The sequence below is a fragment of the Trichechus manatus genome, unplaced genomic scaffold, assembly GCF_000243295.1.
Source record: "Trichechus manatus latirostris isolate Lorelei unplaced genomic scaffold, TriManLat1.0 scaffold00002, whole genome shotgun sequence".
Lineage (NCBI taxonomy): Eukaryota > Metazoa > Chordata > Mammalia > Sirenia > Trichechidae > Trichechus > Trichechus manatus.
Window position 1 is genome coordinate 12,793,633 of NW_004443938.1, and position 26,997 is coordinate 12,820,629.

General features: G+C 46.7%; 1 protein-coding gene across 1 annotated transcript in view; it reads right to left on the minus strand.

Moving 5' to 3' along the window:
- SYNJ2 (synaptojanin 2) overlaps positions 1-26,997 on the minus strand; it is a 125,946-nt gene that overhangs the window by 94,158 nt on the left and 4,791 nt on the right. Inside the window, exon 2 of the mRNA XM_004368807.1 lies at positions 152-238. Within this exon, the coding sequence (XP_004368864.1) occupies positions 152-238 (87 nt within the window). The remainder of the gene's footprint in view (positions 1-151; positions 239-26,997) is intronic.

Here is a 26,997-nt window from a genome sequence, read left to right on the forward strand (position 1 = left end):
GAAATGCTTGAAAAGATGATAAAGCTTAAAATAAAATGCCTGAACCCGGCCATCTTGCAAACTAACATGAGAGGCTGCTGCCCACCCGTTTACAAGTCTGGCAGTCCGGGTGCGGACGACCGACCTTTCCATGGGAAGGGGACTTACTTACCGGACTTCAGCCTGAGCTGGCCCAAGCATCCGTAGGCGTCTGTGAGTTTCCCATACTGCGCTCTAATCACCTCCTTTTCTTCCGGGGCTGGAAAAGAAGCACATCACGAAGCCCGTCAGAGTGCGGCCCCAGTTCGAGGTTCGTTTACACAGCAGCTCTCCAATCTGGTTCCCACCCACTCAGGAAAGAAAAGCAGAAGACAATAGCTCGGCCCACAGCTAAAATGAGTGGAGGCTTTGTGATCAGCAAATCACAGGGCGGCAATGATGTAGAAAAGTTTGCTCTCTCTCTGGGGGCACCGACAGCTTCCTGGGGCTCGAGAGGGCTAAGCCCCAGGGTGGCGGGAGGCGCTGGGGTTCTGGCTGCAAGCTGGGAGCTGACTCCCTGGGCCTGGCTTTCTGCGAAGCAGTGTTGCTCCATATGTTCACAGACAGCAGTGAGTCATCGTTAACTGTTTGGAGGGCATCGTTTTATAAACATTATCCACAGGAGACTACACCTTCTGGTGCCACCGCCCCCACGGGACCTGCTAACCCATGGGAAACCAGGCTCTGAACGGAGGCTGTACTTGCCACCGGCTGACCAGGGTTGAGGCCAGGTGCGGACCCCCGCCCTCCACCACCCGCGTCCAAGACCAGTCCAATTAATCCCAAAGCAGGCTGCATCAGCAGAGCCAGTCCATGCCCAAGCAAAGACACAGTCTAGTTCAAGCACGAAGAAGAAGGCAAAAGTGACAGAGGGAAGAACCACTGGAAGGAGGGAGGTCCTTAACCTTTATAACGATGTGTTTGGCTGCTGACCAAAAGGTTGGAGGTTCAAGTCCACCCAGAGGCACCTCCAAGAAAACCAGCCACTGAAAACTCTACGGAGCACAGTTCTATTCTGACCCACATGGGGTCACCAGGGGTAAGGGTGGATTCAACAGCAGCTTTTTAAAAATGTTTTTAAATGCATAGAAGAAAACATTGGATGAACCTTGACAACATTACGATAAGTGAAAGAAGCCAGTCACAGAAGACCACCTGCTGTATGGTTCCATTTACATAAACGCCCACAGTAGGTAAATGTATAGAGACAGAAAGGTTAGTGATTGATTTGGTTAATGGTGGGGGCGGGCGGAGAAGGGGATGAAGAGCAACTTCTAATGGGTATGAGGTTTATTTTAGGCAGGACAAAAATCTTCTAAAATTAGATTGTGGTGATGGTAGCATAACCTATGAATATACTAAAAAACATTGAATTGTACATTTTAAATTGGTAAATTGTATGGTATGTGAATCATATCTCAGTAAAGCTGTTATACCCCGAAAGTATGGCCTCCAGACACCCTTTTAACTCAGTACTGAAGCCACTCCTGAGGTTCACACTTCATTCAAAGATTAGACAGACCCATTAAACAAAATGAGACTAAATGGGTACACCAGCTCTGGGGCACGGACATGAAGGCAGGAGGGGACAGGAAAACTGGTACTAGGGAATCCAAGGTTAAGAAGGGGAGAGTGTTGACATGTCATGGGGTTGGCAACCAATGTCACAAAACAATATGTGTATTAATTGTTTAATGAGAAACTAATTTGCTCTGTAAACTTTCATCTAAAGTACAGTAAAAAATAAATAAAGCTGTTATAAAAAACAATGAAAACAAAATAAGTAAGATTCAACTTTACTGAAATCTAGTTATCAAAATAGGCACGTAACAACAACAACAAACTTATCAAAATACTAAAAACATTTTGTATAGCAATATATGTGCTTTATTATTAACACCTTAAAAATAATATAATCTGTTAGTTTTTGTTAGGGGCTGTAGAGTCGGTTCCGACTCGTAACGACCCTGTGTACAACAGAACCAAACACGGCCCAGTCCTGCGCCATCCTCACAGTCATTGTTATGCTCGAGTCATTGCTGCAGCCACTGTGTCAATCCATCTCCTTGAGGGTCTTCTTTCTTTTTCGATGAGCCTCCACTTTACCAAGCATGATGTCCTTCCCCAGGGACTGGGCCCTCCTGATAACTGTCCAAAGTACATGAGACGAAGTCTCCCCATTCTTGCTTCTAAGGAGCATTCTGGCCGTACTTCCAAGACGTATTTGTTGGTTCTTCTGACAGTCCATGGTATATTCAATATTCTTTGCCAACACCATAATTTAAAGGTATCGATTTTTCTTTGGTCTTCCTTATTCATTATCCAGCTTTTGCATGCATGTGAGGCAATTAAAAATATCATGGCTTGGGTCAGGCACACCTCAGTCCTCAAGGTGACATCTTTGCTTTTTAGCACTTTAAAGAGGCCTTTTACAGCAGATTTGCCCAATGCAACACAACATAATCTAATGAGGTCTAATAAAACCAAAAAAAAACAAAAAACAAAAAAAAACCCAAACCCATTAATGTCGAGTCAATTTCAGCCCACAGGAACCTTAAACCCATTGCCATTGAGTCAATTCTGACTCATATAGACCCTATGGGACAGAGTAGAACTGCCCCATAAGGTTTCGAAGGAGCAGCTGGTGGATTCGAACTGTCGACCTTTTGGTTAGCAGCCGAGCTCTTAACCACTGTGCCACCAGGGCCCCCAGAGCGACCCTAGCCCTACTGAAAAAAAAAAAAGTCGAGTTGTTTTTGGCTCATGGCAACCCCATGTGTTGCAGAGTAGAACTGCTTCATGGCTGTGGCCTTTCTTCTGAGGCGCCCAGGGTAGGTTCGAACCTCCAACCTTTCTGTTAGTAGTCCAATGCTTAACCATTCATGCCACCACTATAACTAGCTTAAATTTATTGTGCTATAGGAATGAATATTTGTTCTCTGGAAGTAACTATCCATTTTAGATGCTATGTGATATTCACATTGAATAGCCGATCAGAAAACGTGCCTAAAAAACTTGTAATATCAAAACATATATGTGTCATAAATGACTTTCAAAAAAGAGAAAGAAATGACAAAAAACAGACTTGGGAGTCAGGGAAAGGGGAATCTGGAAGGGAGCCTCCCACACCAAGCCCCAAGAGCAGGGGTGGATTATCCAGTAAGCGCGGTATGTACCTGCCTACACTGAGCAAGGAATGCACGGGCTTAATTGTGTTTGCTTGCTAATCTGTGGTGAGCAATTTCACATGGGTTTCACCACATTGCTGACGTGTGGGGACCGGTGAAATTGTGCACTGCAGATTGGTGGAAGGCACAACTGGGCCCGTGCGTACCTTGCTTATAGGGTGATCGCGCCCTGCCTAAGACCACATGGAACCTTATGGCTTCATCACTTTTTGCTGTCTCCATGGATGTGTGCCTTAAAGGGCAGTGTGGGCCAGCTAAGAGCGTAAGAAGACAAGTGTAGAAAGCATGGACAGACATTTTTCAGGACATGAACCTAGTTTTAGCTGACACCCTTCCTGGCACACCCTAGCTCAGAAGTGCCCACCCTCCCACATTCTCCACAACGACGTGACTTCCAGGTTTCTGTCAGTTACCCCCTAAAGCGCACTTGTACTCATCCACACAGGTCTGTCCCAACTTGCTTTGCAGAATAGGGTCAGTCTAGAGTGTCATCCTCCCTCTGCAGCCCTTCCCAGCCCTTGGCCACCAGGGGTAGGCACTGGCATGCCAGAGCCGTCCTCGCTGGGGGGCTGCATGGTCCTGCGTTCCAGCCCCGTTCTGCTCTGGCTGACCCAGGAGGGCTGTCACCCCAGGCCAGCTGGGGAAACCTGCCATCCCTCACCAGACGGACAGGTCTGGCCAGGCTGTGGCTCAGACACACAGCTAGCAGGACACAGACTGGAAGGCCAGAGTTCCCCCTTTCTCATTTCTCTAGGGCAGTGGCAGTTCAGTGGCAGCATTCTCACCTTCGATGCAGGAGACCCAGTTTCAATTTCAGGCCAATGCATCTCATGCTTAGCCACCACCTGTCTGTCAGTGGAGGCTTGCAGGCTGCCATGATGAGAAACAGGTTTTAATGGGGCTTTCAGACTAAGGCAGACTAGGAAGAAAGGCCTGGTGATCTACTTGTGACGATCAGCCAATGAAAACTCAACGGATCACAACAGTCTGACCCATAACCGATCAGGGGGTTGGCACAGGACCGGGAGCCGTTTTGTTCTGATGTGCATGGGGTTGCATGAGTCGACAGCCAACTCAATGGCAGCTAACAACAGTGACAGGCAGGACTGGTGGTGAGATGTGATTTAAAGAGAAAGGCCCATTGCTAGCACAGCTGGAGAACCCAACAATTCAAAAAGACATAGTTTTGAGACCTGGCAAATACTGTTAGGGAGATTCACTAGGAAGCAGTGACTCAGCCTCAGCGTGAGTCAGTCTAATCCAAGGGCTCTTCATCTGGGGGGACAGGGGAGAGACCAGGAAGCCACCAGAGCTTCAGTGGTGTCTACGAAACTCATACCCACCCCACCGACCTGCCTCAGAGAACTTAGGGCGGCTGGGAAAAGTGATGGATGGCGAATGAGTTTCCTGGCTTAATTTGTTTAATTTCTAAACTTATATGCAAATTTTTTTGGATGTGTATTTTTATGAGGCTAGGATCCAGAGTCTGGATCAGAATCTCAAAGGGATTGTTGTTGCTGGTTGCCATCAAATCAATTCCAACTTATGCTGACCCCATGCATGCAGAGAACATCTGCTCCGTAGGGTTTTCAAGGCTGTGACCTTTCAAAAGAAGATTGCCAGGGGTGCTTCTGGGTGGGTTTGAACCACCAACCATTTGGTTACTGGTCGAGCACTTACCAGTTTGTGCCACCCAGGGACCTTCTCAAAAGGGTTAAACCAAAAGCCAAACCCATTGCTGTCAGGTCGGTTCCGACTCATAGCGACCCTGTAGGATGGGTAGAACTGCCCCATGGGGTTTCCAAGCTGTAAATCTTTATAGGAGCAGACTGCCACATCTTTCTCCCTTGAAGCGGCTAGTGGATTCAAACTGCTGATCTTTCATAAGCAGCTGAGCAGTTTAACCACTGTGCTGCAGGGCTCCAAGTCAAAGGGGTTAGTGGCCCCAAAAAGTTAAGAACTACCCTAATGAACTACTTTTTTTCCCAAGTGCCCACATGAACTTGTCTGATTTTTTTTTTGGGGGGGGGTACAGAGTAACCTGAAGACTATTGTGAAATCACAGACCTCATATGGGTTTATGATGAGACACTATAGGTTGTAGAGGAGACTGATGAGGTTTGGGGAAGCCAGAAGGAGCCAGAAGCCAAGTCCTAAAGACTAAGCAGAGTTTTCTGGCAGAAGCGGGTAGGAGACACCTTCAACAAACAAGTCACTTTTTAAATGAGGGCCTCGAGGTCCCTTGGAAAAGGACTGGGAGGCCACTGATACCCACTCCACCAACCTGCCTCAGCGGACCCAGGGCAGCTGGGAAAGGTGATGGATAGTGTATGAGTCACCTATGGCTGCTGTAACAAGTCACCACAGTCACAGTGGCTTCAACAACACACGCTTCTTATCTTACAGTTGTGTAGGTCAGAAGTCTGGCACAAGTTTCACTGGGTTATAATCAAGGTGTCAGCAGGATAGTGTTCCTTCTGGAGGCTCTAGGGGAGAATCTGTTTCCTTGCCCTTTCCAGCTTCTAGAGGCCGCCTGCATTCCATGGCTCGTGGCCCCTTCCTCTATCTTCAAAGCCAGCAATTGCATTACTCTGACCTCTGCTTCCGTGGTCACATGTCCTTCTCTCTCCCTCTTCTACCTCCTTCGTCTGTCCTCTTGACGACAATGGGCTGGCCCATCCAGATAATCCGGGGTCATCTCCCATCTCAAAGTCCTTAATTTAGTCACACCTGCAAAGCTCTTTTGCCATGGAAGGTAGGACATGGGCATCACTGGGGGCTGTTATTCTGCCTGCCCCAGAGGAATCCAACCCACATCTTGAGCACGGCCCACAGGTCTCCTGCCTTTGGCTCCATATGGATGAAGGACAAGAAGGAAGCATCCTCTCCGTCCCTCTCCTCATCTGCTCCAAGGCCCGAGATGAAGAGCGCCCTCTGCTGGGAGCAATGACAAACCCACCACTAAGAAACAAGGAGTATGGCTGGGCCTGCTCCAGGCTCTAGGACGCACAACATCCCAGCCTTTGAGGCAGAAATGAATGTCACTTCCTGCAGGCCATGTGCATTGCCCAGCTCGGGATCTGCAGCTGACAGGTACTGCAGGCCGAACCAGGTGGAGGTAACCGGGCACTTCGTGGTTCCTCCTGTCAGTAGATGAGCTGGTCGATGCACTAACATAATCCTGACACAAAAACGCATGTTTCATGAGATAGGAACCTTAGGGGCAGTGAGTTTATGTTAACGGGGGAGGAACACCTCAGAAAAGGAGGGTGAGAATGGTTGCACAACTCAAGAATGTAATCAATGCCACTGGAATTGTCCTTGTAGAAACTTGAATTGGTGTATATTTTGTTGTGTATATTCTCAAAAACAACAACAACAGAATAAAATAAATTTTAAAACAACAACAACACATGTTTCAACCTAGGAGCTCTATGCAGCCTTCAAACAGAACCCTGAAGGCTTGGAATCCTCTGCTCTCATTAACCATAAAACAAGGAGGTCTTTGTGTATTCAGTCATCTATGCAAATAAACCTGACCAAATAAAATAGAACACCAAGAAGTTGTTAAACAAGGTTACAGGGTCAAATCCACACGCGAGGGTGGGACCTTGACCATAAGGGAAGCTGTGGCAACAAAATTGACCCTGTGCCCTGTGCCCTGTGCCCTGTGCCAGTACAGGTGAGGGGACTGCATGTCATGTGTCCCACCAGGGGAAAAATAAACAAATACAAATAAAAAAAGGCTCGGCGTCCTCAGTGGAAACAAGATCACTCGTTCCCCACAGCTACTGTCACACAGTACCTCAAAGTGGGTGGCTTTAAGCAACAGGAATTGATTCTCTTGCAGTTTCAGAGGCCCGAAGCCTAAATTCAGGGAGCCAGCAGGGCCATGCTCTCTCTGAAGGCTCTAAGGGAATATCCTTTCTTGCCTCTCCCAGCTTCTTGTGGCCCCAGGCGTTCCTTGGCTTGTGGATGCTCTGTCTATCTCTCTCCCTCTCTTTTTCTTTTGTAAGGACACCACTCAGATGGGATCAGGACCCATCTTACTCCAGTATGATATCTTCAAAGACCCTATTTCCAAATAAGGTCATGTTTACAGCTACGGGGGTTAGGACTTCAACATACATTTTAGGGAACACAATTCAATCCTTAGCACCTGACTTAGACAATGTCATAACTCAAATCAAGTCATGACCTTTGTGGACATAACAATAATGTGAGAAGGTGGCTGCTTTTCCAAAAATGGACTAACTAACCCCGGTAAGCTTTTTATTTGGTGAGCCAGCTCTCCTAAGCCTGGTCTCCCCGCAAATCTTCTTTCTAGTAAAGTTACTTTCTTATCTAAATGCCTTTATCTCCAAGTCTCCATCTGACCCCTCCAATGTACAAGTAGGCACATCGGTCCTTCTCGTTGCCCCACTGCCCACCTCCCCCAGCGCACCCAGAGAGAGGCCTGGCCTTCGGGTAGCCGATCTAACACTGCCCTACCCCTGCTTGCCACGACAACTGTTATTTCCTCAGGCAGGTACGAAGGAAGGAGAAACCCACTTCACTCTCCAAAACGGAAGGCACCCATCGAATGTCTACAGGCAGGAGGCAGGTCAGAGATGAAGGAAGCTGCTGGAAGGGGCTGTGGGTGACAAGAGAACACAAACTCCCTTCTAAAGGGGCAGATGGGCAGTTCCAGCCCATGCCACCAGGTCAGCCTGTCAGCACCGTGTAGCAAGTCTCCAGTTTTTCACAAGAAATAGGACACTCCTGATTTTTCAACGTTGGCAACCAACCCAACTTTATTTTAAGCATTATGTGGGCTGAACACACACCTCTGCAGAGTGTATTTGGCCTGCCCATCTGTAACTTCCGTCCCTCCTTATTAAATGTCTCCAAAACAGATGGAATATTCCCATCTTCCACACTTTTTATTGCATTTCCTGTGCATGTTTCCACATGAGAACACTTTTGCTTCCCCTCCCATTGTCGATGGTTCCCTGGCCTCTTAAAGTCAGTCCTCTCACTCCAGACTTTCTGGAGCCATGGAAGCTGGATGAACCCCTGAAACTATTGCCCTGAGATAATCTTTAAACCTTAAACCAAAAGTATCCCCTGATGCCATCTTAAAATCAAACAATAGTTTAGCTTAACTAGTAAAAAACGTCTACCTTGAGCATTATGCTCTTTTAAGATCTATCTATATGAGGGCTGGAAACTCTGGTGGCTAGTGGTTAAAAGCTACAGCTACTAATGAAAAGGTCGGCAGTTCGAATCCACCAGGCACTCCTTGAAAACTCTATGGGGCAGTTCTACTCTGTCCTATAGGGTCGCTCTGAGTCAGAATGGTTTAGGGTTTTTTTGGTTTGTATGAGGACTAAGGTGAGCCTGACACAAGCCATTTTCAATCACCTCAGATTCATGCAAAAGCTGGACAATGAATAGGGAAGACCAAAGAGGAATTTATGCCTTTGAATTATGGTGTTGGCGAAGAATATTGACTATACAATGGACTGCCAGAAGAATGAACAAATCTGTCTTGGAAGAAGTATAGTCAGAAAGATCCTTAGAAGGGAGGATGGCGAGACTTCATCTCACATACTTTGGACATGTTATCAGGAGGGACCAGTCCCTGGAGAAGGACATCATGCTTGGTAAAGTAGCAGGTCAGTGAAAGAGAGGAAGACCCTCAAGGAGATGGATTGACACAGTGGCTGCAACAATAGGCTGAAACATAGAAACAATTGTGAGGATGGCAGCAGAGCAGGCAGTGTTTCATTGTGTTTTACACAGGGTCGCACTGAGTCAGAACCGACTCAATGGCACCTAATAACAACAACATATGGGATCAAAGTGAGAACAGCAACTCAAAAGATTAGATAGGAACCTTCGGGGGCAGTGAGTTTATGTTAACAGGGAGGAACAGCTCAGAAAAGGAGGGTGAGAATGGTTGCACAACTCGAAGAATGTACTCAATGTCACTGAACTGTACATGTAGAAACAGTTGAATTGGTATATGTTTTGCTGTGAATATTCTAGCAACAACAACAAAACTCTGTCTCCATCTGCCGTTATGAGCTGTGGCACCAAAGAAAATGACTGAATATGTGTTGTTACTAAAACTCAAGTAGGTGACAATTGAATAATTGCATCCTATTTTTTATGTTGTTTAGATCCAGTTTCTTTGGAAATAAATAAATACATAGCCACTTTTATCAGAAAAAAAAAAAAAAAAAAGATCAGTCTTCTCCTTTGCTCTCCCAACCCTCTTCTCCATCCCCTCAGGGTCTGGGATCAGCCCCTCATTCACCAAGCACACACTGGTGTGCCTGCAGGGTTGGCACAGTTCTAGGCACAGGGACACAGCAGTCAACCAGACAGATAAAAATCCATCCCCACCAGCACTGAGCTGAGTCAGCACTCCACAGTGGAAAGAAGGAATCCACGTCACAAATGAATGAATGAATGAATGAGTGAGTGATGGCACAGGTAGATCCTAGGGTTGGGTGCGAGGCGGGACAGCAGCACTGCCAAGGCACACCGAGGAAGGCGTGAGGCACTGGGGCTACTCCGTGCCAGGCACAACTCAAGTCTCCTGCCAAGGTGGACAGACAAGATCAATATGCACAGTTTGACAGTGAGAAGTGCTAAAGAGGAGAAGTGAGCAGGGAAGGGGATATGAAGTGTGGGTGTGTGTAGGTGGGTTGGAATTTTAGACGGTGGTTTCTGAGAGGGCCCCCCTGCCAGGGCAACATCGCAGTGGAATCCCATGTACAAGTCAGGGCTGCGCACGGTCTACAGGAGAGAAGACAGAGAATAATAGGATAGTAATGGGCGGGTGAGTGTGTGCATGGTGCTCGTGGACATTCTCTCCAGGTTCCTTCAACTTTCTTGGTAGCTTCTCAATGCTGCCAGCTAAGAGTGAGGATGGAGGAGGTGCGGTAGAGCAGGGAAGACGGAAGGTGGGAGAGTAGTCTGGGAAGGTGGGAGAGTGACCGGACCTTAGGAATGCAATAGGAAGGGCCCAGCTGAAGATGGGGACCATGCATTTACAATGAGACTGGTCAGCACAGCAGTGGGTCACCTCTGGGAACTTTGAGCTGCACAGAGGCAGGTAGAGAGACATGAAGAGGAGGATGGAACCAGGGCAGTGGTTACACCAGGTGAGTGGGACCAAGCAGGTGAGGGGCAGAGGAAGGCAGGGTGAGGGCAGGGGAGGGCCAGTGCCTGACATGGAACTCAAGATGGGCAAAGAGGGAAGAGGGGGAGTGCGGGAGGGGTCAGGGATTGTGAAAAAGACAACAGGAGCAAGGGATTGGAACTGCAGGAGTGTCAAAGACTATCAGAGCTGGGGTGCTGAGGGATGAGTTGAAAAGATGTAAGTGGAAGATGTTTGAAACAGATGATGGAGAGGTTTGGGTCATTGGTCATGTCAAGGTTAAGGGTATGACTGCAGAGTGAGTAGCTGAGCAAGGTGGAGGACATGCTTATTGGAGGAGAGGAGGTCAAGGACCTGAGAGGCGAAGGTCTTCAGCAGAATCACTGTGGAAGGGGACAGTCTGAGTGCAGTTTTCCACCTTTCCCTGTGACCTACAAATGGCCTTGTTCTTAGGACTGGATGTGTTGGCCTGGCTTCTAGGACGAGATGAGAGTGTGTGCTGACTCCGTTTTGAGGGCACCTTGACCCAAAACACATCCCATAGCAGCTGGTGGGCTATCAGCACAACCCTCCCTTCAGGATCTGCGTAGCTAAGCGTGTGTTATATGGCACCTGGCCAACCCCACTTCTATACCTGTTCCTTGTGGGGAGGGGACAGGACCCCTCTTCTGCAGCACAAGGGGGTGCATGCAAACCACCATCTCTGTGTCGCTGCTGCAGGGAGTGGCCACTACTGAAGATGGCCTTGCTCCGTCTCCTCTCTGTGCGAGTAAAGCGTGGTTCCAACCAGTGCCTGCGCGCAAAGTGGTGATCCCAGACCTTGGCTCAACAGTTTGGCACAGCACGCAGGGTTGACAATCACCAACATGGCAATTAAAGTTACCAAGAAGTATGAGGGGAATTAGTATCTGAGAAACTGTCAGAGAGAAAGAAGGTAAAATTGCCAAGGAACCAGACAATTCCAACAAGGAGGGGTGGTAGGCGACACAGTCTCATGAGGTGTGTGGGTAAAGGGTTAACAGAGTCGGTTCCCTTCCTGCCTGAGGATTTGACCTTAGGTTAACTTTCTAGTCCTGTTTCCCTGGAAACCTGATAAAAGTTGTCTATGTTACTAGATAAGGAGCCTTGGTGGCACAGTGGCTAAAGTGATCTACTTCTAACTGAAAGGTCAGCGGTTTGAAACCACCAACCACTCGGCAGGAGAAAGATGTGGCAGCCGGCTTCGGTAGAGACCATCAGCCTTGGAAATCCTAGGAGGTCACTAGGAGTTGGAAGGGACCCAACGGCAGTGTTTTTTTGGGGGTTTACGTTGCTAGATAACATGGCTTATGATTAAAATAATCCTGATTGGTAAAACGCACTGGGACTGAGAGGAACTACGAATGAACTATAAATGCCTGATGGAGCCACGCAGAGATTCTTGTTGCTGGCATGTCTTTGGAGGAGACCCTGAAAGCTAAGCCATCTAACACTGAACCTGTGGGAGTGAGACTTCTAAGCCCAGGTGCCTCTCACATCCACACAAGATGAGTCCTACTCCTTGCACTGGGCTGCGTCTGGGATCTCTCCCAACGGTTGTGTGAACTTGCACAGCCCCTGTGAGGACTATCCCACTAAAGGACACCACAAGCTGCTCTGCTAGCGAGCTGTGCTTCCTGTCCTGAGTGGGGTCTCTGGGGGTCTTGTGAGTCTGAATGTTTCAATGAGCCTGAGAGGACCTGCCGGTGGCTGTTGCAACATGAAATTCAAAGTTGAGTGCTTTATGGAGGAAAAAAAAAAGTTGTCATTGAGTCGATTCTGACTCATGGCAACCCCATGTGTGTCAGAATAGAATTGTGCTTCAAAGAGTTTTCAATGGCTGATTTTGTGGAAGTAGACTGCCAGGCCTTTCTTCCGCGGTGCCTCTAGGTGGACTCAAACCTCCAACCTTTCGGTCAGCAGTTGAGTGTGTTAACCATTTATACCACCCAGGGACTGCCTTTATGGAAGAGGGACACAGAATGTCCTAGAAGTAGCAAAGAGGAGCGTGGAGGACACCCAACAGGTCCAGTGTGCCTGCACTGAAGCAGAGACATATGGCCCATGGATTCTGGTTCCCAGAACAGAGCTCTGCTGGTCACACCACCCTGGGGCAGGGGACGGTGCCATTGGGACAGCAGTTCCAGTTGGCTGTTACCAGTGTTTGCTCTGCTTCTTAAAAACCAGGCCACAAAGACTATGTTCCTGATGAGCAAAGAGCTAGGCCAGATCAATAATCAAACACACCAGACACACTCCTTTCTTTAATAATATTTTCCACAACAACAGGCCATAAGGAAGTACCAGTCAAGTCCTGCCCACAGGCTGAAAACCAGGTAGGTCAATTTAGCAATGCCAACAGCAAAAACGGAGGTGCCACTGTAGCTACATTCTTATACTCTGTATTAAACCATCTTCTTTTGTTTCAGGGTCTCAAGAGCATAGCGCCTTCCAGATCTCAGTAAAAATCTTTCCTTCATGTGCTAATTCTGAGCTCAGCTCAGACTGGCTTACAGCTGTTCCTTCCAGGGTTATCAGTTTGGAGCCAAGCAACTCTTTAAAAAGACAATGGTTTTCAGAGGGCAGAGAAAGGCTGCAGGGTGGTTGCTAAGCAAAGTGGAAATCAAAACGTTTGTCCGAAACCAAGGCTTGAAAGTCCATGTAAAAGCTAACTAGCCAGACGCACCAGGCCAGGCCTGCTAAGAAACCTCCCCGTACTGCTCACAGCCTCTCTCCCTCACCAAAAAGTCCACGCCTCACAGAACTCACAGAAGAGCCCTGGGGGCTGAGGGGTGAGGGGGGGTGGGTGGAGCCCTAAAAAGAAAACATTATCCTGAGGCCTCAGCTGAGGCTGTGCTAATGAGTATGCCGTGTTGTTGTTGTTAGGTGCCATCCAGTCAGTTCAGACGCAGACACCCTGTGTACAACAGGACAAAGCACTGCCCGGTCCCGCACCGTCCTCCCAATTGTTGCTGTGTTTGAGCCCCCTGTTGCAGCCACTGTGTCAGTCCATCTTGCTGAGGGTCTTCCTCTCTTTCACTGACCCTCTATTTTACTAAGATGATGTCCTTCTCTAGGGACTAGTCCATCCTGATAACATGTCCAAAGAACATAAGACGAAGTCTTGTCATCCTCACTTCTAAGGAGCATTTAGCTGTACTTCATACAAGGTGGTCAGAGGAAATCTGAGAAGTTAGAAGAAAAACATCTGTGGGGTGGGGCGGCCCTCCCCCAGCACCCTCCACATCCTCCCCTCAGGGCCCTGAGTGGTCCCAGTGAGGTGGAGGAAACCCACTCCTCTGACGGGGGGCCTGAGCTGAGCGCAGGCCTGGTGGATTCTTTACAGTCAGTCTTTTTTCCTTAAAAAGAAGGAATCCAGCAAAGCCATTTGCACCTCAAACGAACAACAACACAGAGATGCCAACCATGCTCTGGCAGAGCCCAGCAGCAGTGTCCATGCCCTGGCCAGCAGGTGGACAAGCTCTGGGTCGCAGGGCACGGATAGAAAGATAAGGCACACGGGGGTGCCGGGGACTTGTCTCTTCATGGGAACAGGGAGGCCACCAGCCCTCCCGCCCATTAAGGAGCAAGAGCAAAGCAAATGTGTGTTTTCTCTTTAGACACTGGAGCATGGAAGCAGATCCTTTGGAATGATGCTTCAGGGCTGATTACAGGAGATTTTCCTTCTCTGGTCAGTTCCCCCCACAAGCAGCCAATGTCCCCAGGGCCTTCCCCCCAAGTTCCTCACAGAGCACGGGTTCCAGCCATCTCCCTGTCCTAACAAGCTAGGTCCTCAGCCTGGCCCTGGCGCTGGCTCGGCTCCCCGCCCGCTACACCAGGTCTTCTCTTGCTTCTTTTCTAACAGACCAGTCAAACCAGTTCCTCGGGTACCTCCCCACCTCTTCTTCCTCACTCGGGTTCTTCACCTGAAATGTCCCCACCATCCCTGCCTAAGAGGTCCACCTTAGTGCCCACTCCATCATAAAACAAGTCGCTATTTCTACACACACGCATGTACACACACACACACACGTGCGCGCACACACACACACACACCCTTAGAAGCCAGTAGTAATGTGACTGCATATATGACTGCGCGTATGACTCGCACATGAGGAGTTCCTAGGTGGTGCAAACGGTTACCATGTTAAGTCGCTAACCTGAAAGTTTGGAGGTTCAAGTCCACCCAGAGGTGCCTCAAAGAAAAGCCTGGTGATCTACTACCAAAAAATCAGCCATTGAAAACCCTACAGAGCACAGTTCTACTCTGATATACATGGGGGCACCATGAGTTGAAATCGACTCGAGGGCAACTGGTATCCTACATGAGACTCAGATAGACCAGAGGCTGGGGGAACTGAGGGAGCCTGAGGGAAGGACAAAATCTATCCCCTCACTCTCCTCCCCTCCTCCTAATTCACAGGTGTGACCTTGCTTGGACACTTATCTCCTCGAAGGCAGCTGCCCAGGGGCACTTACTTACCTCTGCTGTCCCCCAGAGCCCAGATCCACCTTCCCCACGGGAAGTGCTCAAGGGCTGGACTGAATGGAGAACTGTGGGCACTCCACAAAGGGTCTTGATGCCTACTGTGTGCCAGGCACTGTTCTAGGCACTGGGGAGAAGGCAGAGGGTAAATCAGCAGTGAGGAAGAAACACAACCAGGAGAACAGCGCCTCCAAGAAGCCAAATGAAGAACATGTTCTCTATGCCTGGAATTAACTCCAGTCCTGAAAAGAGACAGTCCCACCTCCAGCTGGATCAGAACCTGGCCGTAAAATTATAATCATTTCACAGCAGGCATTCCTAAGGGTCACTGGCGTACTGTACGATGTTGACAGGTGTTCTGTGAACAGAAGGTCAAGGTATTTGGGAAGCACTGGGCTCACCAGGTGTATGGACTGAAGCGCTACTCTGTGCTAACACACGGTGTGTGTCTCCAAGGGGGATATGGGCCCAGACCTTCCTGATCATTGCCTGCGAAGTCCTTTTGTTCCAGGAGCCCCCATCTGCGGAAGGCCACCTCTACAGAAGGAACTGTCATTACCTTCAATACTTGTCCTACTCCTTCGGGGGACTCACGCCATCCTCCTAACACTTCTCTTCAGGAGGATGTCAATACCTGCTGCCTGTCATCATCTCTGGCCCCCCAGTGCCACCTCCTGCCACCCGGTTTTGCTACATGTTGTTCAAGCCTCATACACTGAGCCTGCCTCGACAGTCTGAGGCCACCCTTGGCTCAGGGTCTGAGCGTGAACCTGGGCAGGTGTGTTCCCTACAGGGCAAAGCAAGTCTGGGTTTGTTTGGAGGACCTGGGCTGACCCAGTGGAGCCAGGTACATGAGAGAACCGAACGCCCATGTGGGAAAGGAGAGGGAGACAGGTGTGGAGGCTCAGCTCCAGGGCCAGGAGGGAGGGGGTGCGTGGGGTGCACTGTCTATCACGCAGGCTGACAGCTCAGTCCTGGCTCTGTGCCTGAATCACAGGCAGGAGCTTCAAGGACCATGGGGAGCGACGGCATCCATCTGCTGAACATCTGTCACACACAGGCTACTGCGCTAGGCAGATACGCAGTGTCGGCTGCTTTGCTTTGGCCATTTGTAATGTTTCTTTTGAGAATTGCTTGTTATATCCTTTGCCAGTTTTCGTGTTTAACTATTTGTCCTTCCTGATCTGTAGGAGCTCTTTTATATACCACGATTATCAGTCTTTCCTCTGTCCATTTTATGTGTTGCAAAGGGTTGTCCATAGTTTCCTTCCGGGTAGTTGCTTATCTTTTAACCATGTTGATGGTGTTAGCTCCCTACTGCTGCCGTAACAGAAATACCAGGGTTTGACCCCCTGCTGAGAATTTGCATTTCTACCCCAGATACACTAAATCTGAATCTACATTTTACGTATACATAAGAACCACCTAGGGATCTTGTTAAAATGTTGATTTGGACTCAGTGTATCTGGGGGTGGAAATATAAATTCTAGCAGGGGGTCGAATCGGAATGAACACGTTCAAAGCCCTGCTCTCTGTCAGCTCTGGAGGAAAGTCGTTGCCTCACTTTCTGTAGCCCCGGTACTCCTTGGCTCCTTGGCAATCTTCACGTGGCATTTATCTTCCCCTTATTTGTGCTTCCTTGATTCTGTGTCTAGGCTGCTCTTTATCAGAAGTGATAATGACTCAGTGATAATCGCTCAATAGTAATTACTCAGAAGTGATTACATTTAGGACCATGGTACACTGATATGTTCTCATTAACATGATCAACACCACTAGTATGTCAGTTTGTCATACTATGATGGGGCTTTGTGCTGCTATGATGCTAGAAGCTACGCCACTGGTATATCAAATACCAGCTGGGTCACCCATGGTGGGCAGGCTTCAGAAGAGCTTCCAGACTAAGATTACAAAGAAGGACCTGCCGATCTACTTCTAAAAAAATTGGCCAGTGAAAACCTTAAGAATAGCAAGGGAACATTGATATAATGCCAGAAGATGAGCCCCTTGGGTTGGAAGGCACCTAAAATATTATCGGGAAAGAGCTGCCTCCTCAAAGTAGAGTCCATCTTAATGATGTGGATGGAGTCAAGCTTTGGGGATCTTCATTTGCTGATGTGGCACAACTCAAAATAAGAAGAAACAGCTGTAAACATCCATTAATAATCAGGACGTGGAACGTATAAAGTATGAATCTAGGAAAATTGGAAATCATCAAAAATGAAATGGAGTGCATGAACATTGATATCCTAGGCATTAGTGAACTGAAATGGACTGGTATTGGTTGGACAATCATATTATCTACTATGCCGGGAATGACAACTTGAAGAGGAATGGCATTGCGTTCACTGCCAAAAAGAACATTTCAAGATCTATCCTGAAGTACAAGGCTGTCAGTGATAGGATAATATCCATATGCCTACAAGGAAGACCAGTTAATACGACTATTATTCACATTTATGCACCAACCACTAAGGGCAAAGATGAAGAAACAGAAGATTTTTACCAATTTCTGCAGTCTGAAATTGATCAAACATGCAATCAAGATGTATTGATAAGTACTGGTGATTGGAATGCGAAAGTTGGAAACGAAGAAGAATGGATAGTTGGAAAATATGGCCTTGGTGACAGAAACGATGCCGGAGAATGCGTGATAGAATTTTGCAAGACCAACAACTTGTTGCTGTTGTCGTTAGGTGCCCTTGAGTTGGTTCCAAATGATAGCAACCCCATGTATAACATGAAACACTGCCTGGTCCTTCACCATCCTCACAATCATTGCTGTGTTTGAGCCCATTGTTGAAGCTATCATGTCAATCTGTCTCATTGTGGGTCTTCCGCTTTATCCTGGACCCCTTACCTTACCAAACATGATGTCCTTCTCCAGGGACTGGTCCCTCCTGATAACATGTCCAAAGTATGTGAAACGAAGTCTAAACATTCTCACCTCTAAGGAGCATTCTGGCAGAATTTCTTCCAAAACAAATTTGTTTGTTGTTCTCGTAGTCCATGATATATTCAATATTCTTCGCCAACACCATAATTCAAAGGCATCAATTCTTCTTTGGTCTTCCTTATTCATTGTCCAGCTTTTGTATGCATATGAGGCAATTGAAAATACCATTGCTTGGGTCAGGCACACCTTCGTCCTCAAGGTGACATCTTTGCTTATTAACACTTTAAAGAGGCTTTTTTCAGCAGATTTGCCCAATGCAATACGTCGTTTGATTTCTTGACTGCTGCTTACATGGGTGTTGATTGTGGATCAAGGTGAAATGAAATCCTTGACAACTTCAGTCAAGGGTTGAATCATATATGGAGTAAGCAAAAGGTCATTAAAAAGACAGGAAAGAAAGAAAAGACCTAAATGGATGTCAGAAGAGACTATGAAACTTGTTCTTGAACATAGAGTCGTTAAAGCAAATGGAAGAAATGACGAAGTAAAAGAGCTGGACAGAAGATTTCAAAGGGCAGCTTGAGAAGACAAAGTAAAGTATCATAATGAAATGTGCAAAGACCTGGAGTTAGAAAACCAAAAGGGAAGAGCACCCTCGGCATTTCTCAAGCTGAAATAACTGAAGAAAAAAATTCAAGACTCAAGTTGCAATAGTGAAGGATTCTATGGGCAAAATATTGAATGACACAGGAAGCATCAAAAGAAGATGGAAGGAATACACAGAGTCACCGAACCAAAAAGAATTGGTTGATGTTCAACCATTTCAGGAGGTAGCGTATGATCAAGAATGATGATACTTGTCTTGGTCATCTAGCCTGCTCTAACAGAAATACCACGAGTGAATGGATGACTTCAACAAAGAGAAATTTACTCTCTCATAGTCCAGCAGGCTGTAAGTCCAAACTCAAGGCATCAGCTCCAGGGGAGGGCTTTCTCTGTTGGCTCTGGAGGAAGGCTCTTGTCACCAATCTGCCCCTGGACTATGCGCTTCTCTGCTCAGGAACCCCAGGTCCAAAGGATGTGCTCTGCTCCTGGTGCTGCTTTCTTGGTGGTATGAGGTTCCCAACTCTCTGCTCGCTTCCATTTCCTTTTACCTCTTGTAAGATAAAAGGTGGTGCAGGCCACGCCCTAGGGAAACTCCTTTTACATTGGATCAGGGATGTGATCTGAGCAAGGGTGTTACATCCCACTCTAACCTTCTTTAACATAATCTAATCTTGCCTCATTAACCACAGGCAGAGATTAGGATTTATAACACATAGGAAAATTACAAACACAAAATAGAGGACAACCACACAATACTGGCAATCATGGCCTAACCAAGTTGACACATATTTTTGGGGACACGATTCAATCCATGACAGCACTGAAGGAAGAAGTCCAAGCTGCACTGAAGGCATTGGCGAAAAACAAGGCTCCAGGAATTGACAGAACACCAGTTCAGGTGTTTCAGCAAACCAGTGCAATGCTGGAGGTGCTCACTTGTCTATGCCAAGAAATTTGGAAGAAAGCTACCAGTTCAACTGACTGGAAGAGATCCATATTTGTGGCCATTCCAAAGAAATGTGATCCAACCGAATTTGGAAATTATTGAACAATGTCATTAGTATTACATGCAAGTAAAATTTTGCTGAAGATCATTCAAAAATGGTTGCAGCAGTACATCAACAGGGAACTGCCAGAAATTCAAACTGGATTCAGAAGAGGATGTTGAACTAGGGATATTACAGCTGATGTCAGATGGATTCTGACTGAAACCAGAGAACACCAGAAAGATGTTTACCTGTGTTTTACTGACTATACAAAGGTATTTGACTGTTCGGATCATAAAAATTATGGATAATATTGTGAAGAATGGGAAGCCCAGAACACTAAATTGTGCCCATGTGGAACCTGTATTTAGACCAAGAGGCAGTCATTCGAACGCAACAAGGGGATACTGTGTGGTTTAAAATCAGGAAAGGTGTGCATCAGGGTTGAAACCTTCCACCATACTTATTCAATCTGTATGCTGAGCAAAATAATCTGAGAAGCTGGACTATATGAAGAAGAATGTGGCATCAGGATTGGAGGAAGACTCATTAGCAACCTTCCTTGCTGACAGCGAAGAGGACTTGAAGCACTTATTGATAAAGATCAAAGACTACAGCTTTCAGCATGGATTACACCTCAACATAAAGAAAACAAAAATCCTCACAACTGGATCAATAAGCAACATCATGATAAACAGAGAAAATATTGAAGTTTTTAAGGATTTCATTTTACTTAGATTCACAATCAACACCCATGGAAGCAGCAGTCAAGAAATCAAACAACGTATTGCGTTAGGCAAATGTGCTGCAAAAGACCTTTAAAGTGTTGAAAAGCAAAGATGTCATCTTGAAGACTAAGGTGCACCTGACCCAAGCCATGGTGTTTTCAATTGCCTCATATGCATGTGTCTGAAAGCTGGACAATGAATTAGGAAGAGCGAAGAAAAATGGAAGCCTTTGAATTATAGTGTTGGTGAAGAATATTGAATATACGATGGACTGCCAGAAGAATGAACAAACATATCTTGGAAGAAGTACACCAAAATGCTCCTTAGAAGCAAGGACAGTGAGACTTCATCTCATGTACTTTGGACATATTATAAGGAGGGACTAGTCCCTGAAGAGGGACATCATGCTTGGTAAAGTAGAGGGTCAGTGAAAAAGAGGAAGACCCTTAACAAGATGAATTGACACAGTGGCTGCAACAATGGGCTCAAACATAACAATGATTTTGACGATGGCGCAGGTCCGGGCAGCGTTTCCTTCTTTTGTACGCAGGGTCACTATGAGTCAGAACTGACTCAATGGCACCTGACGACAACAACATGATTCACTTCATAACAGTGTCTTTTAATATATTGAAGTTTTATTTTTTTTTTGGAGTCAATTCTATCAGTCTGCCAGAGGGGTGTGTTGGGGGGCACTAGAGCGCTGCTGACGCTCTATTTCTAGATCTTCAGGCTGACTACCTGGGTGTCTTCACCTTATGACAATTCTTGGAGCAGATCTTTTATTAGGATTTATTCATTTTTCTGTGTTAGACTTCAAGAAACGGTTTTTAAGTTTGTCAGTTTCTCTTCCTTTGACTTCTGAGTTTTATGCTTTGCTGAGAAAGGCTTTCCATACTATGAACTATGAAAACATCTCCTATACTTTCTTCTAATCTTCTAAAGTTGGAGCTTTTTCAGATTTAACTCTTAAATACCTCTGGACTTTATCCTGATGTATTATATAACGTAGAGCTGTAAATTAATTAACGCCTATATGGATGTTGTTGTTGTTAGGTGCCCATATGGATAAAACCAAAACCAAACCCAATTCCAACTCAGAGCGAACCTATAGGACAGAGTAGAACTATCCCATAGGGTTTCCAAGGAGGGGCTGGTGGATTCGAACTGCCGACCTTTTGGTTAGTAGCCGAGTTCTTAATGACTGTGCCACCAGGGCCCATATGGATAGTTGTGGTCAAAGGCTTAATAAAACCGTTTATCCCTTCTGTATGAGCGTTTGACATGTAGCCTTATAGCTGTAACCCAGGGAATTCCTTAGTTAGACTCTTAGCCATGTTACTAGATGTTATGGACTGAATTGTGTTGCCCAAAAATGTGTATCAGTTTGGCTAGGCCATGATTCCCAGTATTGTGTGACTGTTCACCATTTTGTCATCTGATGTGATTTTCCGATGTGTTGTAAATTCTCTCTGTGATGTTAATGAGGTGGGATTAGTGGCAGTTATGTTAATGAGGCAGGACTCAATCTACATGATTAGATTTTCTTTTAAGCCCATCTCTTTTGAGATATAAAAGAGAGAAGTGAGCAGAGAGACACGGTGGACCTCACACTACCAAGAAACAAGAGCCAGGAGAATACAGCGTCCTTTGGACCCGGGGTCCCTGCACTGAGAAGCTCCTTGACCAAGGAAAATTGATGACAAGGGCCTTCCCCCAGAGCTGACAGAGAGAGAAAGCCTTCCGAATTTGAACTTCTAGCCTCCTAGGCTGTGACAGAATAAATTTCTCTTTGTTAAAGCCATCTACTTGTGGTATGTCTTTTATAGCAGCACTAGATGACTAAGACACTAGAAAACATTTCTTATGGTCAAGATGACCTGGGGCAGTAAACTGCACCTGGACACGGAGGCACCATAAATGAATTACAAACACTTGATGGGCATACCAATGCTTGGGGCTTCCTTGAATGTGGCAACTCCTATCTCTGGACCTGTCTCTCCCTGCATGAATTCTGGAATCTGTACCTATGGGATGCTGGCTCCTGTGGGGCACGAGGCTTTAAGCCAGGGAAGAAGCTAGTTTCCAGACAGATGGCTGCGTGAGCGGTAGTTACCTGCATGAGCCATTGCAAAGACCACTCAGCCCCTGGAAGACGAACCCGTGACACTGCCCTGCTGGCCAGCTGTGGCTTCTGCCATATAACTTTCTGAGTAGACATTCCCTATGTGACCCGGTCTCGCAACTCTGAATATTTGGCTGAACAAAGGAGGACCCGTTAGGAGCTTCAATACTCAACTGCACCAACACCATTTATCGAGTAGCCCGTCGTTTTCCTTGGCTTATTGAAATCCTCACCTGTATGTTGTTGTTAGGTGCTGTCGAATTGGTTTCAACTCATAGCGACCCTGTGCACAACAGAATGAAACACTGCCTGGTCCTGAGCCATCCTCATGATCATTGTTATGCTTGAGCCCATTGTTGCAGCCACTGTGTCAGTCCATCTCGTTGAGGGTCCTCCTCTCTTACACTGCCCCTCTACTCTACCAAGCATGATGCCCTTCTCCAGGGACTGATCCCTCCTGATAACATGTCCAAAGTACCTGAGACGAAGTCTTGCCATTCTTGCCTCTAAGGAGCATTCTGGCTGTACTGCTTCCAACACAAATGCCTCACCTGCATAATAAACTAAATTACTCTGTTGACATAGTCTGTTCTGACCCCTCTGTTCTACTGATTGCTGCCTGCGGCCTATACCATGTTTAGGGCTTTACAGAATGCTTTGTTATGTGATAGATCAAGTCTGTCCTCACTGATCTGTTTCAAAATCTTCTTGACTTTTTTTTTTTTTTTGCCATTTAGAAGGTAAAATTTTATTTTCAAATTTCCCATTGACACACACCTACTGTGTAAACCATCGAGCGGGAAGAAGAAAGAGTAACTAGCTGTTTGCCATCCTTCTGCCCAGACCTCTGTCTTAGCTGATTTCAGAAACTTTTCACTTAACCTCAGGCTCTCCTTAAAAATAGTTGTCCAACCTCTGCATAGTGTGAGGCACATACCAGGCTATCCTGGGATACGGGTCAGCAGTGGCCACCTCTTCTCACAGAAGCTGGGGTCCCCAAAACTGGTCAACACGATGGCACTAAGAGCTGAGGATGTTCAAGGAAGGGAGGTTGACAACTTATATTCCCCCAGAACATCAGGTGTGCTTGACTTGCTTTTGCCAGTTGAATCTTCCAAAGCCATTCGTCTGTCATTCAGCAGAGGTTCCCTGAGTCTCTCCCTTCTCCACACCAGGCAGTGTTGGGAACACAGTACTGACCACGACATTGAGCCTGCATTCTCGTGGTGGACACAGACCAGACACATGCACGCAAATAAATGAGCTGATTTCAGTGACAAGTGCTAGAAAGAAAATAAAACAGTGATGGAACAAAGAGAGTTGGTGCATGGAGGCCATGGGCTGGTTAAGCCAGGGCGGTTAGGAAATTTACCACTCAAGGTCATGTTTACCGTTGAGTCTTGAATGAGGAGGAGGGCCGCCAGGCAAGAAACTAATGGGAAGAGCATTCCAGGTAGAAGGAACAGCAAGTACAAAGATTCTGAGAGAGGAACAAGTCAGGGTTGCTCAAGTGGTAGAAGATGAGGTTGGAGGAGTGCCCCAGGGGCAGGGGATATAGGGCCTTGTAGGTCTGTCCGTGTGTAATACTGTGGTGGCTTGCATTTTGCTCTGATGCTAGAAGCTATGCCACCGGTATTTCAAATACCAGCAGGGTCACCCATGGTGGACAGGTTTCAGCAGAGTTTCCAGACTAAGACAGACTAGAAGAAAGGCCTCAAGATCTACTTCCGAAAATTAGCCAATGAAAACCCTATAGATCACAACAGAATATGGTCCGATACAGTGCTGGAAGATGAGCCCCCTAGACTGAAAGCACTCAAAATATACAGTGGCTGCAAAAATGGACTCAAGCATACCAAAAATCATGAAGATGGGGCAAGACCTAGCAATGTTTCATTCTGTTATACATGGGGTCACCTACGAGTCCAGCTTACTCAATGGTAGGTATCAACAACAGGCTGGGATAGCAAGGAGTCATTTCCAGCCCTTGTTTTTCAATATTCCTTTCTGTATCCATACCATCTAAAAGAAAACCTACCACCCGCATTATTGAGACAGGCTGGCTCAATTGCTGTCCCTGTGCTGTGACGGCACGTCACGGTTCATGTGGACTGTGGCCACATCTGATAGCATTCTAATCACTCATCTCTACCAGGAGGACTTAGCTTGGTTCCACTTGACCTAAGTTCTGCTGAATTGGGCACCAGGAGAAGCAGAGAACTGTCTCCTTAAGGAGACTTTTTCCAACATACAATATTCATCAGCCATTGATAGGATTCATGGCAAAGCTAAATGCACGCAAAGTATAGTCAGTTAAAATAGACCACACATTCCCAGACACACATATACCTCTCCCTAACTAAAAGACAGTCCAGATTATTTTTAAAATGCTGGGCAATATGATGAAAGATGCGACCGTAAGCATGCCAACAGATATTAATAAGAATCTACTAAAGCAACTACTGAACTAGCATAGCTTATGATATTTTAATAAATACCTTACTTTGCATTCCTAATTTAAGCTGACATTGCTATTGCTTTTAAATTTTCTTTTTTTTTGCTGGTCGTAGGAAAAGGACAGAATCAAGGAGCAATAATCTCATACATTTTCATTAACTCATGAATAGCCAATAAAAAATGTATAGTATCAGATTTCTAGGTTTAGCTCAGACTTCAAAGTCATCTTAGACTTTATCTTGCCAGGTAAATTTTCTTAAGATTCAAATTTCCGGGTAGTTTATAATTTTAGGCGTGTGAAGAAGCTGTACTTACGTTTAGTGTTGCAGCCTTTTTTTTAAAAAGGCATAGAATCTCAGAGTAGGAAAGACAACATACACTGTGATTCATTTGTTTCAGACTGGGATTCTGAGGCCTGGAGGGAGGGATTGACTAAACTCCCCCAGGTCCAGGAAGGGCGAGAGGAGCCACGGCTGCCGCCCCCCAAGCCAGCGTCAGACCCCGCTCTTCCGTGTGGTCCAGGGCCAGCAGTACCCGGAGCTTGACTCGTGCAGACTCAGGTGCCACCCTAGACCTACGAAGTCTCCAGGTGACGGATGGAGCATCACCTGCTGATCATGGTGAGGAGGGGAGGCTGGCTGGTCCCTCGCCTGGGAACTGTGGCCACCACACAACCATCACGTGCTCTAGCTAATGAGTGGCAGGCTCTAGACGCCTGCCTGCTCTCTCTCCAACCATTCAAACAACCCTTCAGAGGTTAAGCTAGGCAGTTTCTGTTTCGGATAGACCTAAAGCTACAATATCTTGTTCTCCTGAATGGGAACATGCTCATTTGGAAGAAAAGGTGTAACTCTAAGGGTGAAAAGCAGAACGGGGTGAGGGAACAGAAAGAGCAGAGGCCCGTGTCTCCAGTCCCATTGCCCAAGGCTGTCTGGAAAATATCTTTTCTCCACATGGAGCAGCAGCCCTGGGTCCCTGTCGCTGTGGTCACCTGCCGAGAGGAGGGAGAGGAAGTCTCCTGGGCAAAGGGCTAGGGGAGCGTGGGAAGGGTTTGGAGAAGGTATCCCTGGAACTTTCTAGAGTTAGACCTGAGGAAAGGAAGGAAGGAGTTTGCTTTCTCTGTGTAAAGCATTACCGCCACAATCAGAACTAAGTCAATCCAAGTTCCCCGCCTGCCAACTCCAGCCTTAGCGTTGATCAACAGCACACACAAAAGGCGGCCGTCAGCAGAGATAAGGAACTGAGCCTGACACCTTCCAGAGCCTGGCCATTTCCCGAGGGAGACTGGACCATCACAGTCCTCCATGGGGCAGAGCATCGGTCCGGTCCCTCTCTCCCCAAATCCCATATCCACACTGAAGCCAGGACAGCAGCTGTGGCCAGTGAGACCACACATGTTTTAAAGGACACCGGGGAAATGCACCTGCACTTCTTATCACCTGTGTGCCCTGGTTTTGAATGAGATTTTACTGAACATACTCCTTCCTGGAGCTACACAGCCTTATCAACAATGTGGCTCTGCCGCTAACCAGAGGTGGAACCTTGGGCGCGTCCTTTACTTTGTCTCTTCAAGCCACACTTTGAAATCTTCTGTTTAGCTCTTTTACTTCACCATTTATTTCTTCCTTTTGCTTTAGCTATTCGATGTTCAAGAGCAAGTTTCAGAGACTCTTCTGACATCCATTTTGGTCTTTTCTTTCTTTCCTAACTTTTTAGTGACCTCTTGCTTTCTTCATGTATGATGTCCTTGATGTCATTCCACAACTCGTCTGGTCTTCAGTCATTAGTGTTCAATGTGTCCAATCTATTCTTGAGGTGGTCTCTAAATTCAGGTGAGATATACTCAAGATTGTACTTCAGTTCTCTTGGACTTGTTCTAATTTTCTTCAGTTTCAACTTGAACTTACATTCGAGCAATTGATGGTCTGTTCCACAGTCGGCCCCTGGCCTTGCTCTGACTGATGATATTGAGCTTTTCCATCGTCTTTTTCCACAGATGTAGTCGATCTGATTCCTGTGTAGTCCATCTGGCGAGGTCCATGTGTATGTTGTTGTTGTCATTGTTAGGTGTCATAGCGTCGCTTCCGAGTCACAGCCACCTTATGCATGTACAACAGAACGAAACACTGTCCAGTCCTGCCTCATCCTCATAGTGCTTGTTATGCTTGAGCCCATTGTTCCAGCCAGTGTCAATCCATCTTGCTGAGGGTCTTCCTCTTTTTCCTGTATAGTCATTGTTTATATTGTTGAAAAAAGGTATTTGCAATGAAGAAGTCGCTAGTCTTGCAAAATTCTATCATGAGATCTCTGTCACTGTTTCTATCACCAAGGCCATATTT